The sequence below is a fragment of the Phalangium opilio genome, unplaced genomic scaffold (assembly GCF_054372755.1).
Source record: "Phalangium opilio isolate 3A_F unplaced genomic scaffold, DU_Popi_V2 ptg000344l_1, whole genome shotgun sequence".
In the NCBI taxonomy this organism is placed as follows: Eukaryota; Metazoa; Arthropoda; class Arachnida; order Opiliones; family Phalangiidae; genus Phalangium; species Phalangium opilio.
The window spans coordinates 710,935-735,399 of NW_028324227.1; the positions used below are offsets into that span (position 1 = coordinate 710,935).

The 24,465-nt window shown below is 36.7% G+C and overlaps 2 protein-coding genes across 5 annotated transcripts in view; one reads left to right on the forward strand and one right to left on the reverse strand.

Annotated features, from left to right (window-relative positions):
- The window catches only part of LOC149609917 (homer protein homolog 2-like), a 179,632-nt gene that overhangs the window by 136,619 nt on the left and 18,548 nt on the right, over positions 1–24,465 (forward strand). For 2 of the 4 annotated variants that reach the window (XM_089860117.1, XM_089860119.1), the window contains exon 4: positions 24,054–24,461. In XM_089860117.1, the coding sequence (XP_089716243.1) occupies positions 24,054–24,461 (408 nt within the window). The remainder of the gene's footprint in view (positions 1–24,053; positions 24,462–24,465) is intronic. The other 2 variants (XM_089860118.1, XM_089860120.1) reach the window with 1 other exon arrangement.
- LOC149609919 (uncharacterized) lies at positions 3,459–4,409 on the reverse strand. Its single transcript, XM_089859960.1, has 2 exons — positions 4,035–4,409; positions 3,459–3,961 (listed from the first exon to the last, which is right to left on the reverse strand). Exons 1-2 carry the CDS (start codon positions 4,136–4,138, stop codon positions 3,694–3,696), a joined length of 372 nt encoding a protein of 123 aa, XP_089716086.1. The 5' UTR covers positions 4,139–4,409; the 3' UTR covers positions 3,459–3,693.

Here is a 24,465-nt window from a genome sequence, read left to right on the forward strand (position 1 = left end):
ATTTCAGTCTGTATTTACAGAACGAATTTCTTTCATCATACGCGTACAAAAAAATCTCCTTTTAAGTTTACAGGTTTTGTCCAAAACTTGAAACGGATGTAAAACTGCATATACGACGGTGTGGCCCAGGGTTGCGTTGACGTCACTTCCTCTTCTCCTTTCCCAGTCTCTTCCGTCCTGTTTTATTTCCGTTTCCGTTCGTTTTGACCTCTTCCCGCTGACCCATTTGACCAAAACCCCATTTTGAACCTTATCTGAATTACAATATCATTCAGATTCTATATGGTATATAGTATGGTTTTGACTAAGGCGTTTTCCTTCCTCAGCCACAGCTACAGAAATAGATAAATTCAAAGTTAATTATTTAGCAAATTACCTATTTCTTAGTTTAACAAAATTTGTAGCAAGGAGTCGCGCTGTGGGATTGTTATGAAGGAGTGGAAATTACGAAATCGCAACGTTTCTTAGATAACTTCAAGCTTATCACCACTGACAAGGCACTCACACGTGTCTTCAGTTATGAGAGTGCGTAGGCCTTGCTTTGTACGGAAACGATTTTCGTGTCCGAATATAAATTTGACGGACAAGTTGCCTGTAGGAGAAATCCACTCTACTCTTTTTTTTTTTTCGCTTAATTAAAGTCGTGATTTATTTCGGTTCATTGGAGATGTCTGACACGCGAGGACGGCCGGCCTATCATTGGTCCTTTTAATAAAAGGTGTCAGAGAGAAGTTGAAATAATTGTCCAAGTTTGGAATTGCAGAGCTCCTTTTATTACAGCTAAACTGACGAACTTCTTGATTTATTTTTTTTAGTTAAATGCACTTGTGACAAGGGAAGATAACCCTTGCTTGTAAATAATATAAGCAGTTGATCTAAATGTATCTTAAACGGGTACTGCATCCTAGGAGTTTTTCCTTTATAATCGAAAGAGCGTTAGTTTTGAACCAACTGAATATTAAGTGCTTTTTCCGAGCTAACCCTAAACTATGTTGGTTCTCTTTGAAATATGTCTACAGATCCCCGAAAAGTTCAATATTTCTCGATCCTTTTTTGGGGGGGGGGATTTATTTCCCAGTTCTCAAAAGGCCCTAGCTTTCATTTCGAGTATCATCGTATCAGATATCTGAGTTGGGCCTCCGCGTGCACTTAAATCATGGTCAATAGGTTCTCGAATCCATCTCTGGTCGTCAAGTTCTATTTTTGTGAACGAATCGATCATTTCTTCGTCGATTTCAAAAACTAAGAAGAGGACGACGACAATCACTTTCGTTTTCGGGGCGACAGGTATAAAAATGAAATGGGTGGCAACAGACAAAACAGAATCCTCAATAAATACATTTTACGTCGTCCCAAAGTAATATTCTTCTCTGTTCTTTTGCTTTCCGTAACAGCTGGGACAGACTATTTTTGTCGCCCAATTGACCTTTTCTTTCTTTCTCTCTCTCTCCTTAGAGCTTGAAAGAGCCAGAGCCTGGAGAAAGAGGGGTTGATATCTAGTGCCTTGCCTTTTCACCTCAACCTTTCAGCTCACTTACATTTCAACAATAAAATCGCGAAACTGTCGTAAAAATCTGTAGGTAATTTTGGAGATTGGACAACCTGCTCTCGCGACTCTGGGCTAGCTGGGTCATGGGAGACTTTTGTCTCTCTACTTTCTCAACAAAGTTATGAAATTTTAGCCCCTAAAGGCACGGATGTTGTCTTATTATTAAGCGTCAGGCCCAGTTGCTTTCATTTCAAAATGAGAGTTAATTATTAAAAGACATATTTACCTGACAATTGCTTAGCACTGTTTCCAATTTTCCGTACTTTACTATAATTCGGTATGTTTATAAAGGGACAAATATTCGTCGGACCTATTTATTTATAAACGATTAAATAAAAGCGTCAACAACACTAGTCAAATATTTCCCATTAATCATCAATTATTTTCGAAGACTCTTGACTTGACTTCCTGAACCAATTGTTTCAGTTATTTTCATAAAATCTTAAATATGTTGCAGCTAATTAGTAATTTGCGATAAAGTCGACGAAAAACATCTTTTTCTCTATACTCTACACAATCCTGTAAAGTCCAAATTGTTTAGTTTGTTGTAATCCGCTGAAAAAAAAAATAAATTGTTAAAAATTTTAGCTAAGTATATTACGACGTGTCTTGGGACGTATGCCTTTATATATCAAAGATTGTTATTTCCAAGAAATGGGACTCCAAAACGTGGTAAACAAGTTTAATGAAAGCGAAACCCGTTTTTGTAAGAACTCTATATTTAGATGCTTAATTCCCCTAGAGCATGTTGCAACTAAGCTTCAAAAACATCTTTAATCACGTTCTAGAACTTCTATACAATCTTTATTTTGCTTCAAACGAGGGATGAATTAATAATTTAAAACATACTTTCCTCGGGCAACATTTATCAGTAGGTGGCTCTGTCGAGAAACCATTTTATGAAGAGTGGAATTAAAACCATTCATTCTTTGTCTACCATCACTGACCTTTACATGTTGCCTTCTCAAGCGTAATTCCTACTCATTTTTAGGTTTTCCTTTATGAATTCAAATAGGGCTTCTAATTCCAGACTATTTCGCTTTTAATTGAATGTCAGCGTCTACTTATTCTTTATTGAGACCCAAATTATTATATTCTGACTCGGTTCCTCTTGCAACCGCGTTAAAAACACTGATGAAAACCACGCAATCTGAGCTAAGTCCTTAAAGATGCGAGCAATAGTAAACATCTCCAAATTACCATGAACTACTGCATAAGCTCTTCTAGCCCAGAGAAATCTATTCCTTAACTACTAAAGATATAATCCTTGGGTTATTTTGATTCTTTTTGAAGTAATCCAATCTCTGCAGAACGATTCTTTATCCCTGTAGGTTCGAAGGGAGAAGGATGGTCCTAATGTAATCTTTAATTCCTTGGTAGAAATAGTTGGGAAAATGTATTTGCTGTCGACTCTTCTACGAAGCCATTAAATGTCCCCAACAGCAGCCGCTACTAGAATTAGGCTTAGCTAGTGATTATTCTTCCCTTGGCCCTCAGACATGGAGTAACTAATCCAAGAAGTTGGGGGTTGATTTAAAGAGGAGGTTATATTGACTATATATTCTCGTGAAGTTCGTAACTCCTAGTGTAGTTCCACCATGCTTGGAGCAAAGAAATCGGTAAAAGAGAGGGAAAAATGTTCTTCGGGATCGAGAAAGTCCAAATGTAGGAACCCCTTTCCGCTTTATATCATTAAATCTATATAAAAACTCTCTCATAGAACGTCTATTAAAAAATACTTTTCTCTTTCCGAACTTTGGCTTCTTCCAGGAAAGAAAAAATATTTCATATCAGATGTTACATTTTAGAGTTTTTTGGTGGGTGATTTTTTTTTTTTTTCTTTCTTTTACTACACGAAATATAGATTTTTCTGCGTAATATATAGTATTGAAATTATTGAAAACGACACTTTAATTGAGTGTATAGTTTTATTTTAATTTATGCACTCCTAACTTCATCATAAATACAGTGAGTTTATACAAGTAACAAAAAGTTCGCGATAATAAATGAATCCTCGACAGTTACAAAAAGCTTACGTTAATATTTAGTTTTATAATTGAGAGTAAGTGATATGGACGAAACTTAGTTAAATACCTCGCTTGACTTTCTAAACGCGTGCCAAGTTGTTTCGGAGTATTTTGCAATTAAGGATCCAGTGTTAGGGTGTGCGTTTTGATAGGTATCTTTTTCGAATTATCATTCAAAGGCGCGAGTTTTGTTATTAGTTCAAAAAGGAGCACTCCTACTGAAAGGACCATTCCGTAAATGAACATCTTAACGGGGGATTCCAAAGCCACAAAATTCAGGGACTCAAGGATTTTTGGTGGTTTTATCCATTTTAATTTTTCCTCTAGTCTTTTGGATGCTATTTCTAGGTAAGCCAAAGCCTCAGTTTCCAATAATATTTGAAATCTAGAAAATGAAGAAAACATTCGAGATTCCATTCTCGCAGACACTGAAAGGTTAAGAAATGAGTTAATCTTACGCCAGTGTGATATATTCGCTGAAAATCTTGTCCTCTTTCGCGATCGAGTTAGGTATTCCGTAATACAAATATTCCGAGCGAATTTTTGACGAATAGAAACTCATATCCTTGATCTTTAATACGTCATTATTGCGGACTTTGTTTTTGTAAAGTAACGCCTTATAAACTTTGAGGCCACTCGCGATTAGTGCATTTGGCCTTTCCGCTGTCCACAACTTGTGAAGTAAATTGCCGTTAATGTAGAGCCAGAAAATGTCTTTAGTCTTCCAAGTTCTCGAATCGTTGTCCAACCATTTTAAGATTCTTCTATCCCTTTCATTCTGTAATATATACCACAGAACTGCAGTCAATTTGAGCAAGAAAACATAGAAGCAGAAGTGACCTGTCGCAATCTTTTATCATGTCTCAAGCTTTGTGAGTAAATTTACTCGAGTATACCCATAGATATAGTAAAACTATAAAGGGTCTAGATCCACTTCGCTGGCTTAGGCTTAACGAAAAAACGCGGAAGGGGCAACGAGCAGACAGCCGCTATTTTCTGGGGGTAGCCGTATAAAACGCCATCTATCGGGGACAAATTAGCGGCCAAAATTGGAACTATCATAAGGAGTAGTGGCACTCTATGTTAACTCCCTATAGGGCATAATAAGTCAAACCCTCGGAGATGCCATTACTCCATTTTATACGAGCTAAGAGCGGAAAAACGTATTTTATAAATTTTACACCTGTAAAATCTTTTAAAAAACACTTGGAACTTGTATTTCTACTTACTTTCGAGGAAATACCACCGTTTTCTGAAGGTAAGAGTCTTTTTTATACATTTATTAGTAATAAAAACATTAAGGCGAGCTAAGCCTTGGTCATGGCCATAATGTAGATTTGCACATAGAGTGAAAGAGGCTGTACTTTCGTGACTTGGAAAATTTATTTTTTAGGCTTTTTGAACATTTCTATGGCAAAATGAGGTAGGAGACTAATGAAATATTTAGTGGATAATTTTGGAAGCAAGGTATCATTGATGAATTGGTTGTCTTTCACTATCATCAAGATTTCGATGTTATCGGGTGGCACAAATACTGCCAAAAAGCATACGGGTACGTTACACACGAAAAGCTGACCCTGAATCTGATAATAGACGACGCTAATCTGCCGTGTTTTACAAGACCAAGGCTTAGCTCGCCTTAATGTTTTTATTACTAATAAATGTATAAAAAAAGACTCTTACCTTCAGAAAACGGTGGTATTTCCTCGAAAGTAAGTAGAAATACAAGTTCCAAGTGTTTTTTAAAAGATTTTACAGGTGTAAAATTTATAAAATACGTTTTTCCGCTCTTAGCTCGTATAAAATGGAGTAATGGCATCTCCGAGGGTTTGACTTATTATGCCCTATAGGGAGTTAACATAGAGTGCCACTACTCCTTATGATAGTTCCAATTTTGGCCGCAATTTGTCCCCGATAGATGGCGTTTTATACGGCTACCCCCAGAGAATAGCGGCTGTCTGCTCGTTGCCCCTTCCGCGTCGACCTCCCATTGAATTGTGTATCTACCCTTTTAATATATCTATGAGTATACCCGACCTCATCTCGAAGCTTCATCGGTGAGATAAAGATTACCATTGTCCCTTCTATTTTTTTCTTGTTTTGCGTGGTTACTTTTGCACTGTCTCATTAAAAACTATAAATCCCTGTGTCAAATCGGCACTTACATCTCGTGTCGGATCCTTTATGTGATCACGCAAGTGTTCGGCGCGTACAAAGTTAGGGGTGACGTTGTAATTAGCAAGGTCGTCAATGGTGTTCAGGAAAATATAGTTTGTTTCGCAAAATTCTGATCGTAAGTGACATCCCATCTCAATGAGAAACAATGTCAATCCAGTCAGCCACGATATCAATATGAATTTCGAGGACATGGTTCTAGGGATGACTGGATAAGCTACGCGATATATTTGGAATTTTTAATTTAGCCACACTGTAGGTCTACTTTTAGAATTATTTTGAATATTAGGTACGTTCTAGTAAGATGAGGAAAGCGACGTTCCAAAGAGTTGCAAAAAACTTGTAAATGGTACTCTTCCGACGCGTAACGTCTATAGAAGTAATTGACTCGTTTCGCGTTAATAGAATCGATGTTACGACGATGCTCAGGAAGAGGAAAATTATTGTCTGCAAAATTGAAGAAATTAGTTCCAAAGCTCTTGAAGATTACGTTTGTTGTACTTACGACTAAATCAATGTTTAAAAAGGTGAATGATTTAGTCAGAACGGGTATTGGCCTGGACATGATAAACGAGTCAGAAAATTTCCACAACCCACGGGCAGTAATATTTACGTTGTTAAAGTACGTGTTTAGAGGGAGCGGAGCCATCACCAAATGATATCGACCTTCTAAGAGACGACTCTAAAATCAAAATCAAAAACATAAAATGTCTGTTAATGGAAAATAAACATTTAATTATACCAAGAACGGATTCAAGGGAATAAGAACAGTTTCTTGAGTCTTTTGCTGCTACCCAGTGATCAGATTAGTAATATATAATAATTAATTAGGAGGGTTTGAATAGCAGTAATATTATTAGTTAGCTCATGGTCATGACTATGACGTCCGCTGTTATTCAATCTTGCTTCTTTAAAAATATACGTATTCTAAATCTATGCAGCCTTTGGCAAGAGCCTTTTCAAGGCATCTATCGTGTCTTTAAATCTTCACCAAAGAAGTAAATTTGTCATTAGAACTATAAAACGATTTATCTGGCCGGAGCATTTGTGACGCGTGAATCTTAGTAAGAAAGATTTTGAATTTAAGTCTCAAAACTGTGCACGAGCCACCGAATACTTTAAAACTAAGATTTTCCTACTTACCAACTTGAATTTATGGGCGTTTGTTCGCAAAACAATTATGTTTTTTCTTATACTAGAAGAAATTTCGGTTTTGACGTTTATTGAAATATTTCGTAATACATTATTTTACATACCATTCAAAATTAAAGATTCGCCTAACAAATTCCATTTCTTCAACGTTGCGTTTGTAATGCGTATGTTTTTCATTTGCGAAAGAAAAGAACTGAAATGTAACAAACCTTAATTACCAAGTCTAACATATAGTGTGTGTCTGAAAGATCTGTCTGAAATAAAGGGCTATGTTCTTTGGGTGATTTCGAGTCGAAAATGTTCTTAGACATTTAGCCGGATATGGGTGTTTTACAGATGAGCCTTTAAATTTAACTAAGAAACTCAAAAACTATGTGCTAATTTAGTTCCGTAAAACATTCCAATTATAACTTGAAAACATGGCCTGGACCGCAAAATATTACGGAACATTTTCGATTCAAAATTACCCGAAGCACATCCCGCATAATTTCTGATAAGCCTTTCAGAAAGACCCATCGTGTTCAGCCGAGACATATGAATCGTATAAATGTATATAAAGATTTACACTGATTAAACTGCAGTATGTCTCGTCTGATCTTTGTTGAGACTGTAAAGTACTAACATGGTCCACTAGCATATTGACATTAGTTTCGTCAGAAACCCTTAATTGAAACAGTTAAGTTTATACGCGTTAATAAAACGCATCAACTATTGTGTATATTTTGTTGCTTACCAAGCAATTTTATCAAACACTTGAAAATATTTATCAAATTGCTGGTATCTAAAATATTTGTCATTTATGTTGAAAATTTAAGGTGAAACTTTTAGCATTTCATTGATAAATTTCTAAATATTTTTCGAGAATTTTGAGGTTTGCTTGGTCATATGCATTTCCAAACTTACCGATATTTGAAAACGGCGTTTTCATTAGTCAGCGTGTAATTTAAGGGGTTTATTAATGGCCATATTTTAAATAAATGCGACGAGCACAGAGTCATTTCTAACAGTTAGTGATTAGATACGTTAGATTATTACTTAGACTTCAATTGTTAAAGAGAATTTAAACTCGCGACGACTTTAACATCTGTATATTTATAACAGTTGACTTAACAAATACGCCGACACGGAGTGATTTATCTTAGATCCTTCTGAGTCTTTTTATATGTTGAGTAACATAATCGTTTTCGCTTATATTAATTTTATCGATTTGTTTTGCGCAACATGTTTCAAAATTTTCCTGTTTGGCCCAATTATTATCATGCAATACCATGATCAAAGCCTGGCGTTTTCGCTAAAACTTACCAACCGATAATCGCTTTAAAGACCGTCCCATTTTGGCATTTTAACTAACTTTACACTTAATTCGTTTCAATGTAAAAAACAAATTTCACGTTTGAGAAACAGATTTGGTGGACTACCAATGCCAAGTGTCTTATCCAATACTCTGACACCATTATGGTGTAAATCAAGTTTTTTTTATTCAAAAAGCAAAGACACAATGATATAGGAGTATATCTGTCGCTAAGCGTGCGTGTCGTTAGTGTCCACTAATCGGATTTTTCCGTTTCCCAGTCGATTACTTCGGAAATCAACAAGTTTAATGGTACTTGCAAGTTGCAACACAATATTTCAAAACCATACATAAAATTAGCCCATGCTAGAGAACTTTCTTTTTATTTCAAATTGCACGCGTACCTCTTAAGTTCTGTATTTTTGGCATTTATTATGTAAAGTATATATATAAGTGGGATTTCGAAACGATAAAGACTATATTTTTGGACGATCTCAATTTATCAAAATAGAGAAATAAATAAATAAATAGGCATAATAAGCGTCGACATTTAAGGAATAAGTAGAAACTGTGTAACAGTTATATAACAAAGATCAGTTGCTATGAATCATTATTTCGGCCAACAGTCGTTCTCAAGTCGTATATGGGTTCTTGTCTACTTCATACTACACACCAAGTTATTGGTTTTAATTTTAACTTATCAAGTCCCTATCTTGTCTAGAACACTTACTTTATTAAAAGCTGAAACCTTGTAACATTACTGAAACCCTTCCAAATTGAATTTAATAATTTACACGATTATGAATCTCAACCCTTCGGGAAAACCTGCTTTAGTACATTTGCAGAAATGTCGACCAAATTTATAAGCATCCTGTTACTAGGTCTAGAATTTAGCGGATTTTCAACCATATACACAAAGTAATATCGCGAAATATGTTTGCGTATATTTCGATGTTTCTTAATACCACCCCCTTCAACAGCTGTCGCGGGTCAAACGTCATCAGGTAGTCATTTACTCATTTCAACTTGAGCCCTTTCCAAATCCTCAATATTTTAATATGTAAGGCAACATTAGACTTTTAAGACATTCATTTCCATTTTGGTAAAAGCCGCTAGTCCAAACATTTCGTAAGGAAGTTACTCTATCCCACAATTCCCTGTGGATGAATACGTAATGCGGGGCGCTTCGCAAAATCCTATGATTTAAATCCTAACATCATGAATGTAGTCTATTAAGCCTAGAATATTTTAATGCAAGCGTAAGATATATAATCCTAATGAATACATATTTCAAGCAAATGAGTCGTCAATTTTGATGAATTTAAATGTTAAAATAATTTATTTTTGAAGAAAGTTTAAGATATTTATTGTTTCAGCTTCAAAAACTATTTAATATCACGGATAGATTTAATTTTCGAAGTAGGAATGGAGAGCGGTTAGTATTTACTTCAGTCCGACTCGTAGCTCAGTATAGAGCCCCTCCATCCAACACGTAACGATAAGTTTAAATTATCTTATTGGCCCACTTTTTGATGACGTTGCTGACGGGGACGGCAAAAACTACGTAATTCCTTTTTACCTCAGTCGCTATGACCCGCCTCTTCTTTCGTACCCCTCCGTCCCGGGGAAGGGGGTCCGGAACTTTGACGCGCGCCCACATTACTCTGTTCTCCATTCCTACTTCTAAAATTAAATCTATCCCTGGTTGAACAATATTGAAAGAATGAAGTAAATTCCTGTTTAAAATCCGTTTTACCATTTGACGTCTTCTAATTAAATAAAACGAGATAATTTGTCTTTTGCAAGCTTAGTCCTCGTTTTCCGATCGTGGAAATTAGAGAAAGGTGTCGTCTATTCTGTGTGTGAGGTTTAGGCCTTTTCGACTTAAAGTACGTTCACGTTACTACCAGCCTTGAATCAGGGTATAGTTTTTTATGTTGAAAGCCGTGTGAAAGGGGAAAACGAGATGGCTTTTGGTTTCAATTGAATGGACTAAAGGAGAATAGGGAGGAAATGGGTGGAATGAATGAATGGTGGGTGCGTTCCGTGCCTTGTGGGATAAATATTAAATTCAGCCGGTAGGTCTTTAGTCCTATATACATCTTCCGGTAATTTGGGCTTTATAATGGGCCTAGTCTCAACAAGGCGGACAGATGGAGCTGACGTTGCCTGTCTTCCACCTACCTCGCTCCATCTTTCCAATATTCTATTTAGTTTCTGTTGACTTTGCGTCTTGCGAGGATTTCTGAAGCCTTAAGGAAGGCGCGTTGGGTTTTAAGCCTATCTTCGAGGTATTACGAAACAGAAGGGGTTAATTTTACCGCGTAACATTCGCCATCAAAATGGCTTCCAAGTTTTTTCTTTTCTTGTTCGGTATCTCCCCTTTTCCACTAACTATTATAGTTAATTATCCATTAATTACGCGTTTGAAATATCCCGCCAAAGCTTGCGTTACGGCCATAGTGACATCTGGCGGCGCTATTCACGCTTTAAATATCGAAGAATATGACCCATAAGTATGATGATAGACAACTAAAAATTTGAATGAAATATTTTTGTGGTTTTTTAATTTTAATGTTGATTTTACGATTCAAGTATCCTATTATTTATCCTTGTTATCCCTTGTTTGGTAATTGAATTTTGGTCTCATGGATTAGAATTCGTTCGATGTCAATAATTAATAATTGATAGGCTTTTGGGTTTCTCGAACTTATTCCGCCGTTGGGGCTTTCATACGAAATAATTTCGTGAACTTATTCATTTCTTGTATGAATATTGAACTAAATATTCGTAACCTAGTTTAAAAAATTTTCATAGTTTTCGTTTCTTACAATGCGGTTATTTCAGTTGTAGTATTCTCTTAATTTTATAACCTTATTTTTTTAGTTCAAATTTCATAGTCATGGTAGAATTGAATAAATTAATATTTAATATGGTGGAAATTAAGCCTTTGGGCTGTTTGTATTCGTGCTTTTATCTCGGAGATTTTCTCTCTCGATATTGACTTTCAAATGAATCGGTATGCGCCCGCGTTTTCAAGACGAGGCCTGACGCATTCTCTGTATTATTAGACGGTGTTAAAATATGTAATGATGTCATGTTTATTGTAATTAACTAGGAAATGGTGACGCGTCTTTTAGGCGGTTTTAACATTCGCCGAAAGGCTGGTTTAGTATACAAGATGATAATACAAGTTCCGGGTATATTAAGCCTTAACATCGAGGCCTTGTTCGAGAACCAGGCGCGATGGTTTCCTGTTCATCTCGGTGTTGTATTAAGCCTGAACATCCGTAGCCAAAGGAGAATCAACGTCGTTCGACAGTAATTGTGTAATCAGCGCGATGGTTAAGGAATGAAGTATTAAAAATGGTCCAATAAACTCGCGTTCTTTTAGGCGTAATGTCAGAAACTTATTCTTTCACCTATTTTATCATTCTAAAACCAGTTTACTCAACTGGTTTCAAGCATTCATGGTTCCTTTTATTCGGTACCACCATTAGTTCATAAGGTATGTTCCATAAGTTTGTTAATGGTTACTGATAGCTTGTCATGAAGTGATGAAGCTCATAGATTAGAGGTTAAGCGACGTCTGGTGAGGCACTAACAAAGGCTTAGTACAGACTAAATAGGAAGATGGATTGCAAAATATATTTACCTTCCTTCCAATATTTTTTTTTTTTTTGCGTTTTTGAAAAACTGTGAATCGGTTGAATCACTTAGTATTGTACTTCTCTTGATTTACTCCCAGTTAAACGCCTAAAACACTCAGTCGAAAACAATATTGATCACAATGAAATATAGGAACATACGTCGGAAAAGAGAAATAATTGGGTAAAAAAAAGAAAAAAAGACGGACATTGTTTTAAACGAGGTAATGGATAACTTGGCCGACGTTGGTCACTGTATCCTTCCAACGAGAACATTCTGGGGGAGGGAGGGAATGAGAATGGGGGTGAATCACTCTGACCCCTTCCTTTGCACTGGCTGACATATTACGCCATCTATTATCCGGCGAAAGAAACTGTCTTGAGCACATTCTCCAAAACGGGAACCTATTATTTTTCATCATAGTCTTCGCAGAGCGACGGCCGAAGACTGGGGCCAACTGTGTTTTATTTAGATGGGATTAATCACTCCCAGTTTAGGGTACTTTCAGTTTCCGAAGTAGATTACCTTAAAAGTTGTTAACGGGCAACGCGCAGTTCTCTTGGCTGATAGTAAGCCTAGGTCTTTTAAATTGGTAAATTAAATTTCATTCAACCCTTCCTTTGAGACATTGTTGCCTTTTATTTTCAATTTTCCCTTCAAAACTTTCTATTCCATTTCGGTTCGCTTCGTCTATCAAGCTTTGCTAACTTCTATTGACTTTACTTTTGTTAGTAAATGCTATGAGCTACCATTGCCTACCAAAGGAAAACGGGGAGCAATAGGTCGATCCTAATAGATTTTTTTTCTCTCTCTTCTCTTCCTTTCGAACCCTTTATCATCCTGCGGAGCTTCCTACCGTGTAATTTGAAAGGAGCCCTTTAATTTTTCCTTAAGGGTATGCGAAGTATAGGAAGGAGAAGACCGGGTTTGCATCCAATAGGATCCAATTTAAATGGTACTTAGCTTGGAAGGGAATTTTGAGAGCGACTTTAAGATCTCTAAAACATTAATTTTCTCCCACGTCTTGAATAATCCTCGAAGGGATTTACTGTATACGCTTTTCAATTATTGAGTTGAATAGAATTTTAATGTTTAGTCTAGTCGCGTTAAGATTTTATATTTCACGACACGCGCTATAATTTTAATGTTTTGCAGTTAATTTCAAAATTGTTTATTAATTTCCAATTCTATTTTATAATTCAACTAATTCTAAATCAAAGTGTATGAGATATTTAAATTACGAATATTAAACGGTACTCTTGGCAAACGTAAACACTAAAAATTTAAAGCTTTGGAAAACGTGCAAAATTCATTGTTAAATTCTAGTAAGTCAAACCGCCATCAAATTTCATTAAAATTCAAGTCGCGTATTTCGTATATGAACACAGCTTGCTGTGTTTAACCAACTTAACTACAAGATAAGAAATGTTGAAGTAAACAATACTCTAAGATATTATGGGAACTCGTACGCTTTACTGCACCTTTATTCCATTATAGACCAACGTAATAACCAACTCGCGTTGCCAATACGCACGTATAACAATATTACTGGTACTGGTAATAAGAATGATAGGCCTATGTCCGTACTTCGTTCGTATTATGGGGTAAATTGATTCATCTCTACAGAAAAGCCTGCTCTCTCCAATTAGGACGCAGATGCGTTGAATGGCTGTTTCTCTATTTATAAAGAGACACGGAATACTCTAGTGTCTAGAACGCTGCAGCATATGGTAGAATAATATAACTCAAGTTTTTTTTTTGTGAAAATTCGTTAAAGAACTTGTCTACAGTTTAACTGACATACTAGAGAATATTCTAGCGCAGACTATCCCTTTAAGATTGTTCTATTATGCAAGTTGTGTAGTTTCCCCTGAGAGATTAATTCAGTAGTCTGGATGGCGTTCTCTTTTATGATCTCATTGATTTTCTTTAATCCTATCTAAAATTATGTTCTTCTATATATATATAGTTTTATAAGGGTGAATTACTAATCTAATAGATAAAAGGATCCAATTTCCATAAAATTAGGAAAGCGCAGCTTCATTGTCCTATAGAACCACGAAAATTGGAAGAGGAAACTTAGCCCGGAGGGAATGTCGTTAATGAACGTATAATGCTATACATTTCGGTAGGATATTTTATGAGCCCTCTGAGGATTTAATTTCATGGTGAAAATTAATAACAGAGGGATCATCATATAACGTAATTGTCCTCTAATTACTCATTTTTAACGTGGCAACATATAAAATTATCGTTGTTTGAGAGAAATTCGGGAAAACTAATTCTTGTACAAGTACTCAAGTAGTGAAGGAATTATATGGAGATAATTTGATAACCAGTTTTCTTCAATGAAACAGAAAATCGGTGAGTATAATAATATCAAGAAAATATACAGGGTGTTTCTAATAAATATGGCATAAATTAAGGGGGATGTAGGACAAAGTAGTCTGCATTTTGTATACTTCAAGTAGCCTGGAATCCTTTTGAAAATTGTATCAATCCTCCTTGTCTGAAAGCTATGTATAACCTATCAGCCCACTCCCTGGCGTCGCCAGTGGATAAATCCGTTTTAATTTAGAACTTCAGATGTTGATTAATTGAAATTTATAGATCTGAACTGAGCTTAACTATGACGCAAAGAACTATTAGGGTATAATTAACGATCCCTTCAAATTGGACGCGTTCTCAACAATAGCCACTATCATAGTAATCGCCTTATTGACTCAATGTCCCCTCCTTTTTTTTTGTTAGTTGGTTTAAGCAAGATAATTACGCGGAAAAGACGGGATTCTCCAATCAATCATTCTTAATATAGATCATTTTCTGCCCCAGAGAGTAAAGGGGTTGGGATGTATTTTTTCTTTAATTAGTTGTCAAACATTGTATACCCCATATTACTTAATCCCAAAAATTTTATTCTCTTAATGAAATTAAGGGGGGTGTTCTTGGAACGATTTTGAGTCTAAAGTGTTTTATGAGATTAGTGTTTAACTTATATACGGTGACACACTGCAGGCGCGTGCAATTTTCATGGTCTCTATACACGTGTTCTTCGTGACCCACCCTTTTTTTCGCACGTGCGTTTTGAATTGGCGGGAAAATACCACGTGCAAGACCATAAAACCAATGGTCAATCAAATAACAACTGAAAAGACCCAGACTGTGTTAGACTTCTTGTAACGAACTTCTGATTGGCTTAACCAACTTCAGATAGACTAAATAAGTTATCAGGAAGTTCGGGTCGATGTGAGGGTGGGGGAGGGGAATAGATAAGTTGTAATAGGCTTTGCCCGTCGAAATCCCCTAGCTCTTTCCTGGTGGTATTGTGATTCTCTCAACGATTTTCGATTAGTGTAGTGGTTCCCGCTTGCGGATTAATTAGCTCCTGTAAGATGTAAAGGAGGATTGTGTGACGCGCGTGCTCTTATACCCTGGAAAATCTTTTTTCAACGATCAAGTGCTGTAGAGGTTTTATCGAAATTTCTAAGACATACATACGCGTATGGAGCTATTGTAGATTTCGTGTCAGGGTCTTTCCAAAACTAAGTAATTCATGTTAGAAAATGTTCTTTTTTGCTGCTGTAACAAAAATTATTCGCCAAGAGATCTAGTAAAGTTTGTTTAATTTTCCACCACAAGTTTTATCTTTCTCAAATTCTCGTTAGGGTGTGTTTCAAACTACGCCGCTTCGTACGTCAATAAATGAGGTATATTTAATTCAAATTAACCAAGCAAGATTAGATTTTGATGCCAATATATGTACGCTTTGGTGAAAGGATCACGTGGTATTGCCGTCACTAATTTGTTGGAGTTCCCTGTGGCCATTTATAAATTATAAATGAGTCAGTTTTTGAAACTTTGGAAAATGACCAACAGTGACCATTTCATACTTTCTTTAAGATCCTCTTTATATAAATTTCTTAATTTTCCTTTAACCCTTCCGGTGGAATTTTACGACGTGTTTTATTTTATTTCATCTCTGGGAAATTTCCCAGAATTCACGTTGGATAGACCACCAACCTATTAAAATTTCCGCGTCTTCTTTTTAATGCTCCTGTTTTAAAATTGGCTAATTAAAAATTTAATCCGAAACTACGAGTGGCAGCGTGTCTTGGATAAGTGACTCAGGTGGCCCTTATTCCTTGCTCAATTAAAATTTCCTTTCTTTGGTTATTTCTTTTGAAAAAGTGACAATGGCGTTGAGCTTACGTCGTAAATTATACGATACGTACCTACCACTCTTTTACGAATCTCTTCCGCTATAAATATCCTTCTTTGTATTAGGGAACTGTTTAATTCAACCGTTTCTACTTCCCGGAAGTTCTTGAATATTAGTTATATTCATGAATGAAATATTTCATTATCAAGGAGCTCAGCGTAACTGTAGCTATGAATAAATTATTTTTTGTATATTCATAAATTCATAAGATATGTTCCATAAGTTTGTCACTGGTTACTGAGAGCTTGTCTCGTAAAGCGCCTGGTGAGGGGCTGTCAAAGGCTTAGGACAGACTGAATATGAAGATGGACTGCAAATTTAACCGAGTGTAGTCAATTCTCGCTTGTCGTTCTTGAACTAGCTCGAGCTGTAAGTCTCTACCATTACCTCGTATAGGTAGTGTCATACTTATGGAACATATCTTATAAACTTATGGTATAACGTTCTTAAGTTCGAGTGAGGGCTAGGAGTAAGAAAAAAATTAGGATCTCCTGACAATTTTCATACCTTTGGATGAAATTTACTGTTAGAGATTTAGCATACGCATCTGTTAGAAAAACTTCGTCTAAAATTAACTGAACACGTTTTTGAAAAGTTCGCCAAAACTCTTTTCTCGAGTTAATTTGGTTGCTTTTTACTGTTCCTTCCTTCCTTTAAAGAACCGAAAAGGAAAATTAAATTCTTGGCTCGGCACTTGGAATTGAGTGCCTACTCTAAAATGTTACCCTTTGGAAATCTTTGATCGTCTAACTCCCTTCTTACGCCACCGGTCGCAAAGCGCCGTGGTCCTTTTGCCTCGGTTTAATCGGAGGCAGGCAAATGGCCATAGGGAAGAGGATCGGTGTCTGTACCTTTTCCCAGGAAGGTCGTTTCCAGATGACTATGGTGCCTTTCGCGAGAAGTTAGGCCAGGCAATTTTAACTCTTTTTTTACTTTTACTTTTGCAAAACATCTGAGAGCCAAAATACCCTAAGTTCCAGTGGGAAGCGACGACTTTATATTATCTTAAAGTGGAGATGAAATCAATGATCTCAGTTTGCTTTTTACTTAAAGGCAGTGTCTACTCCTCTACAGTATACAGGGTGTTTGTGAAAAGTCCATCAATAATGAAAGGGCGTATTTATTGGGCCATTTTGAGTCGAAAATGTTCTATGACATTTTGCCGTCCGAGCCACGGTTTTCGAGTTATGATTTGAATATTTTAGGGATGACCCCTTCATTAAATTAGCGCTGTCTTTCAATTTCTTAATTAAATTTAAGGGGTCATCCGTAAATTACTCCAATCATAACTTGAAAACAGTGGCCCGAACGGAAAAATGTCATAGAACATTTTCGACTCAAAATGGCCCAATAAATACGCCCTTTCATTATTGATGGACCTTTCACAAACACCCTGTATTCTCTATGTTGCCAAGCACATCCTTGATTTTTCTCCGTTACAACCGTACCTGTCGCGATTTCTCGTTACTGATGGGTGGTGGTTAAGCTTGTCCATGGTATTGGAAATAAGGAAAATACGACTGACATTCAGTTGCAAGTTCTCTTTGAAGTTAGTCGTATATCACCACTAAGTGAAGAAGTAGGGAACTATATGACCCAAGGAGGCCTGATTATTTTTCCCTTGAGCCTTTGCCGCTCGGCCCATCCCCCATGATCACGGTGCATCGAAAGGAACTTGATAAATGCGGTGGTTTCCCCACCATCAATGACTGGTGGGCCCTTACTATCAGCCCCTATATTTAAACGACCCTTGGCTTCTATTCCCCCTTCCTCTTGCCAACTATGCAAATACCTTTTTGGGAAACGAGGTTTAAACGATAAGTTTTTCGGATGCGAGTTGAGAGCTAGAGAGGAGAGGGTATGGGAAAACTTTTCCCTTAATTTATCGAATCGACATCGTTCAAAGACTCCCATACCACCCACTTTAAATGATAAGGTAGGCTCTTTAATCGTTTTGGCACAAGCATTTGAAAAAAAAGAGCCAGGGATTTTTGGGACAGGTTTAATAGCTGGGAATAATTTTACCGTTTTGCAATCTTCTTTAATGAACGTCAGGGGCCTATCTAGTTCGTTTAAGTTACTGCTGGTACTCCAGCACCCTCTTATTTTAGTAATCTAGAAAGTTAGTTCAGTGGATGTCTTAAAATATGCCCCTTGAGGCACTAGTAGTCTATGTAGTAAGTTTATTTAGTGAAGTTGTGAAATGGGTACTTTACTATCTTAAGATGTTTATTTGTGTTTTAAAGGAAGCCGGAAAAGGAAAATATCATTCCTAAGTATTTTCTGGATGTTTCACTTAAAATTAGTAGAATAATCGATAAAACATCTCTTTATTTTCCGTTTCACCCTCCCTTTAATAAATACTGTGACTGGTCAGTCTATTTATGTATAGCCATGAGTCATTTGGTTTAATAATTTATAGAAACATGATAAATTACTTAAAATATCACATAAGTACGTTATTAATCTTCATACATGATAAAAAATGGCCTTTCGCGTTACTAAGGAGAATTATTAAAAGTTACAATTTATTTTTAGAAATGTGTTATCCCTTTTCAATTTCTAAAAGATTCATACTTTATATAGGTACCTTTCTTGGTATATAGAATATGATTTTTCAATTTTTTTCCGACAGTTCTTTTTTTATTCTTATTATTATTTTTTCCCCAAGAAGTTTTGTAGTTCTTTCGCTTTTAGAGTCCCTGTCTCCCCTTCTACGCCATCTCTCATGAAACGGCTGGGCTTTAGTTATGGTACGTCATAAGTTTATAAGATATGTTCTATAAGTTAGTCACCGGTTAGTGAGAGCTTGTCATGAAGTGACGTAGGTCATAGATTCTCGTAATGCGACGCCTGGTGAGGCGCTGTCAAAGGATTAATGCAGACTAAATAGGAAGATGGAAGTCCTGCAAAATTAACCACCTAGTGTAGCCAATCAATTCTCGCTTGTCGTTCGCGAACTAGCTCTAGCATTACGAAGCGTCATACTTATGGAACATGCCCTATAAACTTATGGTTAGGTATACTGACGCTCCGTATATATTCTCAGAATATCGTAAGTTAAAGGAGGAAAACGTACGCGTTCGCTTGTATATATCATAAGAAAAATCTAAAACAAGCGCAAATATGAAGAAGCGCTCTCCGAAATGGGAATAGTATGAGATACGTCCATTGTGGACCGCGAATGAAGCGATAGGCGGGAGATACCACAGCTCGTGAGAGTAAATTTACCCGTTGAGTCCTAAATACCTTCATTCGGCTTTGTTCATGCACGGACAACCATTTCGAATGAAGAAGAGAAATATTTCTCGGCTTCATTTTATTCGATTCGGACGAGAGAGCCAGCCAGATCGATATTACGTCCTTCTACCCCTTTTGCCACCGAGTGATGCTTTTGGAATAAAGAATTTTCTTCTCGCCATCTGACTAAATAGAACCAACGAAAGGAGATTTTGGTAAAGGTTTGATTGTGATATTTTGAAGTGAAAACGGATTGGGGTAAAGCTTGTTGAAAGCTAGTGATCGAACGTAATTAAACCTATAGATTTTATTTGTGACCACTCTTAAGTTTGCATCAACTTTTATCTACAACGGATTTAGTTTAACAGATTAAATATTATCTTATGAGAAATCTTTATTTTTCCCATAGGCTAGCAAAGTTTTACCTTCGTTTTAAAAAACTTTCCACCGAAAATGAAGGAACGTCGAAACAACTGTCCCAGTATTGCCTCTATTTTGTTGGACAGAATTTAGTAGACTCTTTCTAAAATCGTTCTCTTCTCCTCTGACATTTCCCTGTACATTGGTGTACGTGATACCGTGCAACGCGCGTAGAATAAGATGCCTGGATTATTTCCTACTCGCTCTTCACTTTACTCTACCATGCACTCTTCAGTCCCTAGAGTCCAACTATTCTCCAAGGAGATTTGAGGGAATGCCGCGGTATTACGAAAAAAATGAACTTCCCAAAATCATAGCGACTCTATTTATTGTCGTTTGGGAATTGGCCAGAAGACGAGAAGCCATTTTTATTTTGTCGCCATCTATGATGTCGAAAAAATATTACGGAGACATAAAAGACATAAAAACGGAAGATTAGCTCCGCCTTCGTCGTCAGCTCCGCCTTCGTCGTCGTCTCGCCTTCGCTCTCTTTAAACTACTCCAGAGCAATGAGATAGAATATATATATGAAACCTAGAGTCACAACGTGAGATCTCGAGATCGACGTTTCGCAATACACCTTTTATCGAGCATGAATCTTTATCAAATACGGGTGGCGCCACCCTAAGAACTTTTTTATTAACGTCTGCTGCTATAATCTGTGTAACAAGCTGTCAAGATAGTTTTTAAACGTGTTAAATAAAATACGCATACGCGAGTATTTGAATTGTAACTCTATCTATCTCATAGAGATCTAACTCATTGCTCCAGAGCCGCATTGTAGCCGTAACAGGCTGAGAAATAAGGATTTATTTTGCTGAGCGCGTGATCGAGTTGGCTTCGTTTGATTTTTGCACATAACGACTTCTAAAGCCTTCCGTTAACGGTAATCAAACTTAATTTTCAGTGATTTAAACTATTTTTCGTGTTATCGCCGTCTTTTGGTTTTATCTACTGGCAGCGTTTTGCCATAGGTCTTGGAAAAGCTCGTATTGTTTGTTCCTCGGGACTCATGACGGGGCTTTTCTATAACTGTGTTTGAGACCTTACTAAAAATACCTCCACTATCATGTTTTCGCTGTTATTCTTTGAATTTCGGTAATTAAACGTGCGGACTCGACATTTTTTGTTGCTCACTGCATTCCGCTAACGGTGTTTAATTTTTTAATTCGGTTTCATCGTTATTTGGCTCATTTTCGCCGAAAGTGACGCTGTAACGCCGACGTGGATATTGCCTAGTCCTTGTCTCAGACCGTCCTAAAAAGTTTAAAATTCATTATGCCGTCTGCTAAACACTATGATCTCATTTAAATTGTGCGGAAACGTGTTTTAAACTAATATGGGTCATTCCAAGGACACGTGTCTTTTGTGTGACCTCTTTATGTTCGGCTCCCTGTCATTGTAGCCGTAACAGGCTGAGAAATAAGGATTTTTTGGGGTTTGTTGTATCTCGGCTTTTGTTGAGGAGATATTCTTTATACGATTTCAATATTAATTAGCAATGTTACTGTATATAAGTAAGGCATTAATTATACAGTGCCTAAATATAGTTTTTGTAATAATTATCCTTTGCTATTAAATCAATATGGAGTTCATTATACATTGCTAAAATACATTAGAAAGCGCGACAAAATTGTAAGGGTTTACTTGTAACCTCTTGTTTTGTTTCAAGTAGTTCTCTTGGTGGTCGTTGCTCTCTAAATCTATGATATAAGACTGTATCAAAGTAAACATATTTTTTATTAATTTTGATATTGCCGACAGACCGATACATGAAGGAAAATACTTTGACTACTATAATTTTAATCAATTTTGCATATTGAATGCATTGTCTAATAAATTTATAATAATTTCGTACGCGTCACAGAATTGAATAAGAATGCGGCTTTTAATTTGAACTTATCTGAAAAAATTATAATTTTATGAATGCAAAATTTGGGATCCAAGTTTCTATTTATTTATTTATTGGATACCCTTCAAAGAAATGGACTCAACAACATACCATAATATATCATAGTCCAATTAGGCCTAGATATATTGATTTAAACTGCTCTCTTGGCATTGTGAAGCGTTATAAATAAGTCTAAATTGTCTACTGACCTTACATAATTCACTTTATTAAAAATGTGATACGCTATTTATTAAATAGCATCCTTTGGCTTCTTTTGTGCCTAAAAATAGTTTCAATTTGTCCGGCTCTTTCATCCGAAAATAATCCCTGAAGATAAGAAAGGCGATTTTTCTGACGATATTAAATATAGATCGAAATTTTTCCCTGTAAAAGCAAAATATTGTGCTTATTTGTTCTCTTTTATAACATGGAAAAGCCTTTAGGATATGCCGTCCTAATTGTTTTTGATTTATTATAGTGTTTGAAGCCGGGGAGTATCTTCTATATTTAATCCCGGCTTTATATTCCCCTTCTTATGAGCGCCTACCCTACTAGGTAAAACCCGGTCCATTTATTTTTCGGGTTCTTTGTTCTATACTGCCTTTTTTAGGTGCGCTGGTTCTATGCTGAGACTATTTCAAGCAACAAGCCACGCTAACTCTATGAAACCAGCTATTACATTCGTTGTCATAACGCTTAAATATAAAGTTTACAGTATATAGTATGTATAACTTTGAAGTGAAAATTGGGGCAGAGGATGACTTATACGTGAAGAGAGAATATTTAAATCATTTTCCGCTTTCAATCCAAATTTCCATTTAAATAGACAAACTCCGCGGGAACCCGCACTTTTGCCGATTTAGCGGAATTTTAAGGAACCACTATTTAAGCTTTCTTAACAGAAAATATGTAAATATCTTCAAATAAACCTTCCCATAGGCGAGAAAAGTATTACCTTCGTTTTAAAATTTCGACAGAAAATGGTGCTTGCAAGACACGCGCTTATTGATGCCAAAATCTTTTCCATTTTTGTTTTTATCATTTTAAATGGAATATTTAACTAAAACTTTTCTTTGAAATTTCACCATAAAACCTGTTAGATAAGTCACTCTCAAATTAAAAATCTTTTTATTTACAATATTAAAAATTAACTCCAAAAATTAAATCTGAAAGTATTTGATTTTGACCGTTTGTCTATACAGATGTCTAATGGGTTGTTAAGCCTAACTTCATTCCTCACAAAATTTCAGTTTTAATTTATATAAACGCTCGAAAATCTCAGAAACGCCATAATCATTAAAGACCACTTTAGAAATTGAGTCTGATATAAAGTTATACCTTTTAACGCTGTCGTAAATTGAAATTGCGAATTGCTCTGTGTTTCACTGGGGAAATAGGCGCTAAAACGTCTTTTCCTTTGTCCCTATGGTTTAGAGAACGATCAACGTTGGCTGACTAATTGTGTTTCGCGTTTAATTTAAATCTGTTTAAGACGCGAAGAGGTCTCCCTCCTTCAAAAGCTTTGAATGCCGTTTCGCTTAGGATTTAATCTGGTTATTAGTTTTGCGAGAAGCCAAGTTCAATTGAGACGTATTAACGCCGTCATATTCGTTCAAATTCTCCGAATTCAATGATTAATAAACGATTCCCAATTGGAAAACGATCCCAATGTCCTTGATCGGATTTGCCACTCCACCCTCGATATTCAATTCATTCTCATTGGATTATGGGTATAAAGTAACGGGTTAATGGGTATTTTATTAGCGCCCAAAATCCTCGTTTCAGCCTCCTTGTTAGCCCTCCTTCGGTCACGTTCTTTCGTTGTTAATGACCGACTGAACCCTCCCCCGTCATTTATCTCGTTATCTGTTGGAGCTAGAATGTTGTATCTTCTGGAAAATAGAAAACATCTTGGGATATTGCATATAGTTACCTATACAAATTCCAAACATATTACCCTTTATCGCCAGTTAGCGAAAGATATACCAAATGAGATAATTCGTTGAAAGTTTTTGTTCCATATTTACATACGTACCAAATATTTTGAACACTCTACAGAAGCAATATCGAGCAATATGACCTATTCGGTAATATTTCCATCAAAAACGCTGTCTCTTCCACTCAGAACCATGTAGTTCGTCTCTAGTTGGAGTTAGATCTCTACTATCTTGACATTTTGTGGTACTCTTTTTCTGTAGAATGTAACCAATAGAACTTGATTTAGGGTTACGCCGTTAATGATAATTTTCTTAACCTCCCTTTATCGATGGATTCCAATTAACAAAGGACTTTTACGGGAGTGGGGGGGAATGTGGCTTTTCCTAATCGGAAATTAGTTTAAAGTGACGGTCCAGGAAATTAATTTCCTTCGAATCTTTCGGGGTTTCGAGATTAAAGTTTCTAACGCGAGATTCCTCCTTCTCTTTTCTCTCTTTCAATAGTTTATCGAGAAGTTCCAGGAGGTCAAAGAAGCGACTCGTCAAGCGGCGCAACAGAAGGCTCAGAGCAATGGGAGCGCCTCGACTCCGGTGACGTCGGGCAGCGCTTCGCCCAGCAGCGGCCGGAGTCAATCGCAGCAGTCCCAACACGGACACCCTTCGCCGGCTGCGCCCATCCCCGGCGGTCCCGGGGGTGGAGGAGGTGGTGACACTCCGACGGTGTCAGGGGATCCGGGCCAACTCAATCACGCTCCCCAATCGCACCACGTGACGCAGCAACAGTTGGAGCAGCTCTCGTTGTCGGCCACTTTGCCCGGCCCGCACAATGAGCTGGTCAACAGTCTCAAGTCTCCCTTGGTCGCTCACCAACGAAGTCAAAGCCTATCCGGACTTCAGAAAGTGAGGAGACGAGTAG